This window comes from Scardinius erythrophthalmus (assembly GCF_964197995.2).
Source record: "Scardinius erythrophthalmus genome assembly, chromosome: 2".
Lineage (NCBI taxonomy): Eukaryota > Metazoa > Chordata > Actinopteri > Cypriniformes > Leuciscidae > Scardinius > Scardinius erythrophthalmus.
The window spans coordinates 48,309,594-48,322,975 of NC_138222.1; the positions used below are offsets into that span (position 1 = coordinate 48,309,594).

Consider the following 13,382-nt stretch of genomic DNA (forward strand, 5'->3'; position numbering starts at 1 on the left):
AGTGACACATTTTAAACAAGCAAACCATGACACAGGACAAAACAATTGAAATAACCACAACTGTCTGTGTTCAGTAACAAAAATGTATTTTGAAGAATCTCACCATTTGACAAGTACCAAAGACTCTCTCTATGCAAAGTACCTGTGGAGCGTGTCTTACAAACATAATGTCAAAACATTAACATAGTATAAAGAAGCACAAAATATGCATGTCAAAAATACATTCTGGTACCAAATAAAGAAAAATCACATTCTTAAAGCAGACTTTGAATTATTAATGCAAAGTTGCGTGAAACATCCCTGGTTACATGTGCATATATTTCTTTAATAAGCAACTTAAAGCCATGCAGAAGACATTTGATTAACAAAACCAAATAAATAGAACTATATAGGGCCATCAAATCTAAGCATTACTATAAGCACTTAATTTAAGAACTTAGGACAAACAAGATATGTGAGCCTTTTCAGAGGAAAGCTTGCTTGTTGAGGACTACTGGATAATTGCAGTGCTTATATATACATAATACATAGATATTTTGTACAGAAGGATAGAAGAGTTCCTTCAAAAGAAAAAAAAAATCTGTAGTTTTGTCCATCTACCAGAAAATGTTTAAAAGTATATTTTGAAGTACCTGTTGAGGTGAGGTTCTTTTTTTCCTTTTCTTTTTTTTTACTTTTCCAAGTAGGTTGTATATAGTAATACTGATAAAGCCCACCAGATGGCACTTTGAGTCAACTACTAACACACCAACACCAGGGTAAACAATCTAAAAAACCCTCAAAACTGAATCCACTCAATTGGACTTTTCAACACTTTTAACACCAAGTCCACTGCATCCATTGTGATAGGCCTGACAAAATATGTAAAAACTAAAAAGGCCACTTTTTTTTAAAGGCAGAAATATATAGAAGGCTACTTGAGATTTAAATTACGACATTTTATGGCTGATTCATTTAATTGCAAGTTTTATTCCATGTTGATCACTGTGAAGTCATAATGAGCCAAATAAATCAGTCAACCTAAAGTCAAACAGCAAGAATAACACTGATAGCATTATACCGGTGGCCAACATGTAAATCCTGAATATAAAATGATGAGACGTGGGCATTTACAGACAGAGATGGGGGAAGGAGCGGAGAGCAGAAGGATGAATTAACAGATGGAGGCATGGACTCTGAGGTACAGACTATGAGGGCGTCTTGTAAACACGAGAGTACATTTATGACACAGACTTGATTTTTCAAGACAGGAGGGAAACAGGTGCATGTTTCAACCTGTGTAAGCACTCTTAAATGGGTAAAATACACAAAGCTCAGTCTCATTAGAACTAAGCCTGTTCACAAATGAATTATTGTAAGCACCAGCATTTCGACTGCCACTCTGGAAGCGAATAGATAATATTGCTCAGAAATGCTGCATAGCATATTTAAAAAAACAAAAACCCTGTATAATATTAGTTGTGCAAGAGCTGTTGCTCATACTGCTTCACCCTTAAGCTGCCTTTGTGAGCATGTGCAGAAACTGACTGTGGGAGTGTGAGAATTACGGGAAACAAAGAGTGTGAAAAAGAGGTTGAGTGGACCTGACAGACAGGTTTATCTCTGAATCAGTATTGTGGGAAAACACTATCTAACATCTCTCCCAAAAATTCAATTAAACATTAAATCTCTCACCCAAAAAGTATTGTTCTTCATGTCTGTTTATAATCAAGCATTCCTTCTTGTTCAACTTCGGAAACTAGTTTAACTTTATCTGTTTTAGTTACATTTGCAACACAACTGAAACCTCCTGGGCTGTCAAATTAGTCACTTCAATCTCTATAACACCAAGGCCACTTCACATTTACACACAAACTGAATAATTAAACCAGTTTACAAGAGCACCCTTAAATAGCGAAAATCACTTTTACCTCATTGATATCAATATGGTTAAGGGGACAAAATAAAGCTATTAAAATGTGCCTGAGGTTGCAAACATCTTCAAACAAAAACATCCATCAATAAGTTATTAAAACGTTTTAAGTGTGCTTGGCACCACAAAAAAAAGGGGGAAAAAAAGAAACACCCATCTAAAGTGTCAAAAATCTCCACATGCAAGCAGATACACTCCAACACATACTCACAAACTGTCTGATCACCATTTTTCATAGTTGAACCGATACAAGCAGTGACACGCTTTTGATACCTCCTCAAACGCAATCAATTGTGAAATATATATTTATAAAAATAACAAAAATAATAAGGCATTCCACTGTGAAAAATAATAAAAGTTAAATCCCGCACAAATAACATCAAGATATCTCGGCTAATCGCTGCAAAAGCCCAGAGAACCCAGCTGCATGCTGGGATAGATCAGCTACTCTGTCCACCATTTCTTGCGTAGCAGGGACTGAAGGATAATTCTGGGCTGCACCCTTGGTCGCCACGACAACGGCCTTTAGAGCTTGGCAGAGGCGTCCACTGGAAGTGGTGACCTGAGGAGACAAATAGCAATTGTGTGTAAATGTGTTTAAATAATGTCACCTGTTTATAATTAGCACATTGCTGGAAACTGACCAGTCAACATGTTTACCAACAGCTTGTTCATTTCCCGGACTGTTCTTGTTGACTATTGCCCTTGGGTTATCAACCATGACTCACAATTTGACTTGTCGCGGCATGAATAATTAAGTACATTCACTTGTAATCAAGAATTTGTACAATAACATATAAACAAAAGCTCTAATAACATTTCTAACCAGAGTATCCATGTTCTAACCTTTGCTCTGAGGTCTGAAGAGCTGAGAAGCCGTGCAAGTGTGTCTCCAATAAAGACAAGTTTGTGTGCAGTCACGATGAGACTTTTTCCCCTGGAAACAAAGACTCGGGGTGGTTGGTTCCCTTGGACACTTGTGAACAGGGAGTCGATGGCATCGGCCAGGCAAGAAAGATGAGAGAGACTTTGGGAGGAATAGAAGGAGAGCAGCTCTGAATCTTCCAGAGTCAGAGAGACTTGAGGTGAAGGAGTCAACTGTAGAGAAATAGAGAATAAGATCATTCATTTATACACACAATATACTGTATATAAAGATACAGAACAGATACTAGCGCCCTATAAAATATCTAAAAATGCATATTTAGAGGCCTACAGCACAGTTGCAAGTATGTTAATCTCAGAACAGTCCTCTTCGACTCTGTAAAGTTTCATTAGGCCTAGTTGAAAATCATTCAGAGTAGCTTATCTATGAAAGGGTTCGGTTGGGTGTTGAATTTTTAAGTCTAAGATTTTTAAAAGAACTTATGTATGCTCACCAAGGGAGCGCTTATTTGATACAAAATACAGTAAAAACAGTAATATTGTGAAACATTAATACAATTTAAAATAACAGTTTTCTATTTGAATATATTTTCAAATGTAATTTATCCCTTTGGAGAAGTAGCTGTTAAAAATCTTCAGTCTTCAGTCACATGATCCTTCAGAAATCATTCTAAAATGCTGATTTGGTGCTCAAGTAATATTTTTCTAATTATTATCACAGTTGTGCTGCCAAATACTTTTGTGAAGAAACTGATACACTTTTTCAGGATTCTTTGATTATTTTTAGTAACAATATTGTCCTTTTTGATTAATTGAACACATCCTTGGTGAATAAAATTAATACAATTTAAAAAAAACCCTAATTAATATCTTACTGACAACAAACTTTTGAATGAAAGTGCATATTGAGATTCTGTTTTTAGGTATACTTTTAAGTATTATTATAGTGTCACAATTTCTCTACAGTGGCTCTTTGAGTGTTTAAAATGCAATCCTCTTGGTGAAAGATACAAAAAACAGCTAAATGTATTGCAACAGACAAAGATGTCACTCCGAAATGTATAATCCACTGACAAAATAATAGCCAGGATGCAAAAACACCTTCTGTATGACTGAACCTTAGTGTGTGTGTGTGTGTGTGTGTGTGTGTGTGTGTGTGTGTGTGTGTGTGTGTGTGTGTGTGTGTGTGTGTGTGTGTGTGTGTGTGTGTGTAGGGGGCATAACTGTGAACTGAGAAAATCAAAAACTTACTTTATTATCAGTTGTGGTGATAAGCTGTGAAGAACTGTGCTCTGTAAGGATGTCTGGTTGCGGCTCTGGCTTCCCCTAATTCAGAACAACATTTTTTTTTAAATGTCTGCAAAAAGAGAACTGCAGACCACAGAAATGTTTCAACAAAGGCGACTACAGGCACCAACACATGAACAGAGTGAAAGAGAAGTAAATGTCTGACTGAATGAACAAGACAGAAAGATAAATTGAGAGAAAAAGTTAACTGATGTTATTGTTCCAAATTGTATTTGACGAGTGCAATTTTTGAAACCCTCTGCCTGATGAGCACTTGTGCTCATACTTACTTGTTGAATAAAATTTGGAGCAATAACATCAGTGTTTGGACATTTGTCTCCAGCATTATATCCATACGTACTCTACAATTTCTCTATAAAACAGGTGTCTAACCTGCAGTTTGACGTATCCCACACTATCACCTACAGGATATGAAGGCAGCGGAGTAGGAGTTAGACCGATTCCTGCATACTCATTCCCTTGTTCCTCATCCTCCATCCTTCCCACAGTAGGGGCTAAAGGAACTGGTGCCGAGGGCAATGGGAAAGCTGTGGGTGGCGGAGGCGGCAGTGGTCGTTCCTGGATCCAGCTGCCCTTCCGTGAACCCATGTCCCCTGAGATCGGTTTGACCTCCGCCACCGGCAAAGCAGGTAGAGGTCTCCGGGACAGAGACTCCTGAGAAGGTAGACGAGGTCGCGCTTGACTCTGTAAAAGGGAACCGGAGTCTTCAAGAGCGCAGCGGACCATCGTGAGTAGACCATCAGCTGGAGGGGCCGTACCGCACACAGAGAGGGCAGGAAGCAGGTCAGAGAGACGGGACCAAAGCTGCTGGAGAACTGGAGGAACATCACCAACATGGCCAGCCTTCCAGACGGAAAGGATCTCAGCCAATGCCGTGGCGAGGTCTCGGGAGGGGGTGGTGGTGAGAGAGGTGGAGGTCAGAGCGGATTGAACGAGAGCAGAGAGAGAAGCCTTCCACTGGATGTCCCCGGAGCCGGTGCTTGATACAGACAAACGCCGTGTTGGGATTTCCAGAGTGAGGGCAGGCATGTCGTAGATGCCTCCGTCAGGTTCTGACACATCTTCAGAGGTTAAGTCTTGCTTTCTTGGACTGGAAATCGAATAGCTACGTCCATTTCCAGCGGTTTCTGCAGTTAATCCCTCGCTCGCCTCCATGGGTAAACCAGGAAGACTGGGAACACTGTACACATCCTCATCCTCTGCATCTCCAACCACAGCAGCTGATCCCAGAATATTGTAGGTTTGCTGCTGATGGTCAGAAGAGGTATTCAGGGCCAGAGTGGGAACATCATAAATCTGAAAGAATTGAGAGACGACAACATTGTTACAACCGATTTTGGATCACAAACTCCCTTCACTTAAGCACTATAGTGATCATAAATGCCATTGTGCCTTAATGCAGTAATCATGCCGTTTCTTTAACTGTTGTGTGGGAACACAAAGTATTGGCTACTGATCAACTTAAGGCTGGAATACACTACACAGATTTTTTTAACAGATTTTAAAACACTAGGCATCATACACTTGCAGACTTTGTAAATGATTACAGAGAATAGCTGGGCATCATTCACTAAATGACTGAGGATCACACACTAACAGACTATCAAGTCATTTCGAGTTTCAAAACCAGCTTAAAATATCAAACATGTCTGGTATCCTCCAACTGGACCGAATTATAGTGTGAAGTTAAATCACAGTATATGTGCCCTTCATACACTACGCGATTTTCTGTGAAATCTATCAGCTGGCTGCCCATAATCTGTAGACTGACTCTGACTTTCAGCAGCTAATGTCGACTCCTCCAGACGTCAATCAGCACAAAAAAACTGGGCAAAATTTGTGTTGTGTATTCCAGCCTTTAGTATATATGTTATCTAACAGTGTACAGTTTAATGACCTTGGAGTGTCTCTTGTGTGTCGCCGCTATCAATATGTAACTCGAGCCTCTGTAAGACTAATTTGCCATGTGAAAGGTTCCATTTTGACACTGACTAACAACATCTATTTATTAAGAACAAAAATCCGTTAACAAAAGACATAATTATATGGTTGCTATATTTGTATTTACAGTTGATTCTCTGTGTAAAGCACAAAAATCCACTGCTGAGCATTCAGTAGGGATTAATAGGAAAAATGGATAGAGGATAGAAAGATTGTGGGTGGAGGGCTGAAGAGAGCCACATGGGTCTGGCTGATCAGCCTAGGCCAACAGGCAGCTGTGACTTGTGTGAACAAGACAAAAAGTATTAGATGGGATTAGCTCATAGCAGAAATAAAGGTGTGGTTTTAAAAACAAAGAAATAGGAGAGGAGTGAGAGAAATGAGAAACAAGAAAAACAGTGAGGTAAAAACAGCAAGAGGAGAGATTATGTGTAAATGTAATGAAAAAAAAACGAAGATCCGCACACCTCAAAATATAGGCTACACAAAGCTCACAACAATTTATCATACAGACAGAGGCCACAAATAGACTATAGTGCAAGAAGTGCAATGTGCAGCAAAAATATAGAGATACATAAATGTGCAAAACCTCTTATATTTAAAAGTAGATTAATTTTCAGCAAATAATAATCTGTCATTATTTACTCACCCTTACAATGAAAATAGTCCCCTGCACTGAAGCTCAAGTCTTATTTACATTAATGTACAATACCGTTCAAAATGTTTGGGTTAGCAAGATTAAAAAAAAATAATAATAATATTTTTATTCTGCAATTAAATTCAATTGATCGAAAATGACAGTAAATACATTCATAATGCTATTTCATAACAGAAAATTTCTATTTCAAATAAATGCTGTTCTTCAAAAAATTCAGAATTTTTTTTTATGAAGGATTCCTCAAAATTATTAAGCAGCACAACCAATTTCAACTGTGATGATGATAAGAAAGGCTTCTTGAGCAGCAAATCAGCATATTAGAATGATTTCTGAAGGATTATGTGACACTGAATACTGGAGTAATGGCTACTGAAAATTCAGCTTTGCCATCACATAAATACATTTAAATTTTAAATATATTAAAATAGAAAACAGTTATTTTAAATTGTAATAATATTTCATAGTATTAATGTTTTGACTGTATTTTTTATCAAATAAATGCAGCCTTAAGTCCTGCCTATTAGAGCTCTAAACGCATGCGAGACTGCTGCGAGTAGTCAAACTTTATTAATGAAACAGAAAATCAGAGGGAATAATTTCTTTAATGTATTTTTTTTTACCGGTTGGCCGGTCACATGGCTTTCATAGTTTTCAGTTACGTGATTGGTGCAATAGAGTGTTATTTAGTTTTATTCATATTTTGATTTTGAATTAGTTTTATTTTTAAACTTTCGGATTCAACCCATGTTCTCAAGCAGTGAAAAGTAGAGGACACTGACAACACGCTGACAGACAGGACTGAGCAGGTAATATTTAATATCAAACAAAGTCTCAACTTTCAAATGGGGTCAGTCAAAGAAAATTACCCCCCACCCCACCCCCCATGAAACTGATATTACTGGTGTTGTCACAAGTCGATTAACCGGTGGGAGAATATTATAACCGTCACATCTCTAGTTTGGACTACTTTTATGGTGCTTCTTGACTCTTTTTGGAACTCGACCCACCTTCATTTTCACTGTATGGACAAAAGCAGAATCAACTCTTGATTCCAGAGAGTCCCTAACATTTCCTTTTGTGTTTGATTTCTTACCTCAGAAGCCTGGTCAGTGTGTAGGGGTAGAGCGCGAGGTGTGTTATAGATCCCATCTTCCTCCTCAGAAGGCATAGCAGAAACTGGATGTTGCCACCTATTAGTGGGTGGTGTATCATATACCTGAAGAAACAAGGATAAGCATTCAAAATCTCATTGGCGACCTCTACCATTTCTGCAGAACTACAATTGCTTTCCTACTTCAAAACAAGTTCTCATTTATCTCACCTCCTCACTGAGTTTCTCATCCTGAGAACTTGCACTCTCCCTCTTGGTCACCATTTCACTGACCTTCTTCATCTCTTCTGCTTGCGTGTGTCCCTTTTTACTTCCATGTCTCTCTGCCTCCAACATATTTGTCAGTGGGGGTGCAGGTTGAGCCTGAAGAACAGGTTTAATGGGTGGAACTGAGTTAGACTGTGGCGAATCCTTCCTGGTTACACTTCTAACAGGAGGTGCTGGAGGAGGGGGTTTGCGGCCAAGGTTTGGGGACCCTGGTACTCCGGACTTTACCATCCTGGCGAGTAGAGGGGAATCTCTGAGGACACCCTGGGCCAGTTTTCCTCGACCAGCAGGAGGAGTTGAAGTAGTACCCTTCTGGGATCCTCGGGCAGAAGGAGGTGTTTGCTTAAGATTTTGGCCTGGTATTGAGGCACCAGACACTCCTACAGTTCCAGCAGGCTGTTTGCGCTCAGATTGAGGGGTCCTTGATATGGCTCCCCCAGGCGGGGTTGGGGTTTGGTACATTCCTGGGGCATCCTGGCCAGTCTTATTCTGAGAAGGACTAATGGAAGAAGTCAAGCTGCTTTTGGGTGCAATCCCATCCGCAAGTCTTGAAGTCATTCCCGGTACGCACTGTCCTGCCACTGGGGTACCACTTGTAGGCGTCTGATACAAATTCTCCCTGGTCAACACAGTGACAGCTGGTCTAGGCACCAAATAGCATCCATCAGAATGCCCAGCCCCTGCGTCTCGTGGACTTAAATATCTTGCCTCCTCTGCTGTTTCTGCTGCAGACCTGGGAACAGCACTTGGAGTCAGGTACACTGAGTCTGATGCCAGTGCACCTTGTGATCTGTGTTGTGCCGCCAGTGGTGCAGGCGAGGTGGGTGTCTGGTAGAGGGTCCCTGACTCACCACCCCGTCCTCTAAGTGAGGGTGAGCGGGGTCGTCCCGCCACACCCACATCCCCCCAGTCCGGACGAGGCCTGGTTCCAGAGCTAGAATGCGATCGGGGTCTTCCTGCATCAGAGTGACGTAGCTCTTCAGACCTGATTGGAGACGGAGAAGCCCCAGGGCTCTGGTACACTCCTTCAGCTAAGCTGGGTGGTGAGAGATACACCCCATCTGAATCTTCAGCGCTCAATCCATTTACCCTGCATTGCTGGCTAGACGATAGATGGACAGAGTCCACACTAGGAGCCCGTCGGGGATCTGTACCTGCACTCAAAGCGGGAGTAGGAGCAGTTTGGAGGAGGCGTAATCGGTTGGCAGGGGCAATGCCTTGGCGGCCATGTAAAGAGCAAAGCCACCACCCTGGTCCGCCGTCCTGCTCCTGGTCCAGAACCATCAAGATATCACCTTTGCGGAATGCCAACTCCTCAGGACTTTCAGCGGCATTGTCAAAAAGAGCCTTTGCGAGCACCGTCTACAAGAAAATAAAAAAAACAAGACAATATTAGGAGGAGGAGGGGGATCCAAAGGCTTTAAATAAAACATACCAAGACATAAATCACCTCTGGAGCACTTGCTTGTTGCCTAGTCTAGCTTTCTAATAAACCTGACATTGTACTCTATGAATATTTTTGGCTCTGTGACAAATATTGCTTATGCTCTTCTGTTATAAGTTGCTTTGAATAAAAGTGTCTTTTAAAGGCTTAAATGCAAATGCAACAAAAGCAGCAAAACATAATAAAATTCTGCTTAAAAAAAAGAAGAGAGAAAGAGAGAAGAAAGGCATTTACATGGTCCTCTGATGGGAATGAGGAAGGACAGCGATAGTGCAGTAGAAACGCTAGATTTCACTAGACTGCCAGCAACAATGTAATTCAATTTTTGTTTAAATTCGATGTACTCAGTTAAAATGAATTTATTTTAGCCTTCAGCTGACTCTACTTCTGTAGCATTAGAGCCCCATTGTGTTAGTAAGGGAAGTAAAAAAAAGAAGAAAAAAAAGGATACAACACATAGAGGATCTAATCTGGCCACTTCCACACTTGTGTAACAGGAATCCAGTGGGCATAAATCAATTTGTTTTCCCATTTACTTAAACATAACTAGCACATCATCACGGCAACAAATGAGTCTCACAGTTGACACAAACATTAAAAAAAAACGCTGTTATACAAATATAGCTTAGACTAAGTAGTACATAGCAATGAAATTGCTGACCTAAATTCTTGGCATACATAAAACCTACAGAAGAACTGCTCCTTTAAAAGCATCTGAATAAGGGCAGCACATATAAGCTGTACAGTTAGAGTGACGTTATGAATGTAATGGGTTGGCCTTAAGGTCTTTTGTATTCAGAACACAACGCTACTGCCTTCATGGGTAAATCAATATTGATAGAGAGAATGCATAAGTAAGGGCAGAGGTCTGTGATTATGGGAGAGAGAGAATTAGTGATTAAGGGAAAGAGGCGCTGAGTTGATGATAATAAGGAAGACTCTTGGGGGAGGGGCTCAACATCTGTCCCCCGTTTTAGGTCCTTTTGTCACCCCAGTCTATACCTCTAAATTTCCCTTTCATTCTTTCATTCCCCCCAGGGGATGTGGTGCTCTGAGGCAAGCTGAGCTCCGGTTCCCCCTCCTCCATACTAGCCATGGATATGAATATTACGGATGGGACAGCAAAGACCTTTACAGTGGCAACTTACACACTTACCGAAAGGGACATGATTGAAGCTGGTTCTCCACAGTTTTTGGATGTCAATTCCACATGGGCTCTCCACAGAAGATGTATCCCATTTACATGTGCACTGTGTGACTCATCTGCATGTTTTGCAGATCTGGTTTTCCATTAACCTGAGCTGTGCAGTGGTGGTAAATACGATGGCCTTTATTTCCAGAAAGATCAATTTCTCAAAACCATGATCGTTGTCCCTTGCAGTCTGTGACTTTCATCACATCTTGACAGTTGCTGCACATATGAACCTGGAGGATCAAAACAAACATTTTATTGTTAAATCATAATAATATAGTAGTAATACAGAATTTAATTTGTTAAACCCTTAAGAAACAGTCAGCTGGAATGGTTGAAACTAGTCAGACCAGTTGCGGGGCTCCACTAGAGGAGTTCAGACAGATAAAGATCTTATTTCATGGGAATTTGGTAGTTAACATTTTTTAAGTAGAGCTGCAATTTGGTATTTAAATATGCCCATCACAATTAGATGGATGATTAAGAGGCTATATGACATTATAAATTAGTAATCATGGGTTAATATAGGATGAGACATATGTTCTCTATTTGTTCATTAAAGTTTTACATATACTATATGTTTATTAGGATTACCATACTTCTAATTCTCAATTTAAAGGAATGAAATAAATAAATAAAATCACTTCAGCAGATGTGGCACAACAGCCTAAACGCAAAGACACTGGCCTATTGTTTTAACGAAATAAAAAAAAGACGAATTATATTCATGCTTTCCAACCCTATTTCAAGTCTTTTAAAATGCACTAGGCTGCATCAGAGAAAAAAAAAAATCACAGAACTAAGCCACGTTTCGTTTTCCATCCAAGACATCTCAAGGTTTCTTTCATGCAGTAGAACCCCAATGAGACAAACAGAGGTCTAAAAGAACGGAGAAATAAAATAAAGAAAACAAGGAAAAGCTCCCATTCCCCGCATAAACCAGTGCCGAAGGCATTAAGCATATGAATAGCGTTCTTTCAAAATACATGATGCGTTTATTTCAGTCACAAAGACGCAAACAAGCGGCGTTTTACCCAATGTAAATGTTAACTTAATGAGCAATGCTCGTCTTACCGTTCATATGTCTGGAAATAGCATTTGGAAATACACAAATAGAGTCAAACCTCGCAAATCATATCTTCTCACAAGGCTAAAATGCACGGCTGTTGTTTTTCTTTTCTTTCTTTAGGGATACACGTCTCGCTCCGCCAGGCTTCGCCCTACCCTGGCCTTCTTGGTTTTGAATTACAGTTGAGCGCATATGGTCGCTCCCCCCTCGTTGTGCCCGACAGCGAGTGCTACAGTGCGTCACGCCCTCTAGTGGAAGACCATCTATCTATCTATCTATCTATCTATCTATCTATCTATCTATCTATCTATCTATCTATCTATCTATCTATCTATCTATCTATCTATCTATCTATCTATCTATCTATCTATCTATCTATCTATCTATCTATCTATCTATGGTCTTGTTATTTTTGTCCACTTATGGACATTTTAAAATGTTGCTTCTGAAGGTTGCAGCTGCGTCTCTAATGTAGGCTAAGCTTACGACCATATTCATATTAAACGAGTATAAATCTCTTTCTAACTAGACATCTTAGGAATTTCCTCATAGATTCCTCAGGAGGCTTCTGTCCAACAAAGTGTTCTGCACAAGCTGGTATTTCATTACCTCTAAATAAAAATAGTAAAGGAAATGCATTATAAAATTCATATTAATGTGTACTAGCCATGAAAAAGATAAGCCACTGATGCCACAATTTATTTTTTTAGTCACATTTTTGTTGTTATATTATGTATTTGAGTTTGCCTTTAGTGGCTGGGCATCAGCATACATGCTGTGATTCAACAATAGGCTGAGTTTGTCAATAGGCCGACTGTCCAAAGACATTAAGAAGAAGAAAAAAGGCCATTGGAGATTAACGCTTATATGAATGTACTTTTAGTTTTTGTGTTTATAGAAAAATGTCCATAAAAGTAAAAAAAAAAAAAAAAAAAAAAAAAAAATATATATATATATATATATATATATATATATATTTTTTTTTTTTTTTTAAAGAGTGGTTGTGGTAGTTAGATTATCTTGACTGAACATGTTCAGAATATTAACTGAGCAGTTCCACACGGTATTTCGTATGCTAATCCCATGGTATCCACAGTATCCCCATTACCAAGATCATGCTTTATTGAAAATTTATGTAACATACAACAAGAGGAATTAAGAACAGGAACTACATGCTGAACAAACACAAAGCTTTGTTATAGAACAAAATGAAAGGGTAACTGCAAGGTTGGCCTATTTGATAGTGATGTTTAAATGTGTGTTGCCCTCACAAAACTGAACTTTTCTCTTCAACTCTAACCCTACACTCATATTTTTATTAAAGGTGCACCAAGAAGAGTCTCTGCAGTGATAAAGGGACAGGTGCAAGTGCAAAACCATGGGCACACAATTTCTAAAAGCTCCGATTTGCAATCTACCATTTAAATTTATCCAGAGATTTTAAGTTTACTTGAATTGAACTAAAATGTCTTACTCACATATTACGTCAAGTCACCTTTATTTATAAAGCGCTTTTACAGATTTTTTGAGAAAAAGCTTTTCAGTGATACCAGGAAAACTGTTCATTTCGGCTATATACAGCAGCTCAAAAAAAA

General features: G+C 39.3%; 1 protein-coding gene across 1 annotated transcript; it reads right to left on the bottom strand.

The window, feature by feature from the left end:
- Positions 1–66: 66 nt before the first annotated feature.
- Positions 67–10,835, bottom strand: efs (embryonal Fyn-associated substrate). Its single transcript, XM_081392098.1, has 7 exons — positions 10,683–10,835; positions 8,026–9,444; positions 7,798–7,920; positions 4,478–5,401; positions 4,049–4,123; positions 2,759–3,010; positions 67–2,474 (listed from the first exon to the last, which is right to left on the bottom strand). The coding sequence occupies exons 1-7, from the start codon at positions 10,692–10,694 to the stop codon at positions 2,292–2,294; spliced, it is 2,988 nt and encodes a 995-aa protein (XP_081248224.1). The 5' UTR covers positions 10,695–10,835; the 3' UTR covers positions 67–2,291.
- Positions 10,836–13,382: the final 2,547 nt, after the last annotated feature.

What these genes read in the sequence shown, in the direction of transcription:
- efs (XM_081392098.1), bottom strand. An exon ending in TCACCACAACTGATAATAAA is followed by an intron (nt 3,011 to 4,048) that starts GTAAGTTTTTGA and finishes ATTTCTCTACAG; the next exon opens with TTGACTCCTTCACCTCAAGT. An exon ending in CTTCAGACCTCAGAGCAAAG is followed by an intron (nt 2,475 to 2,758) that starts GTTAGAACATGG and finishes TTGTCTCCTCAG; the next exon opens with GTCACCACTTCCAGTGGACG.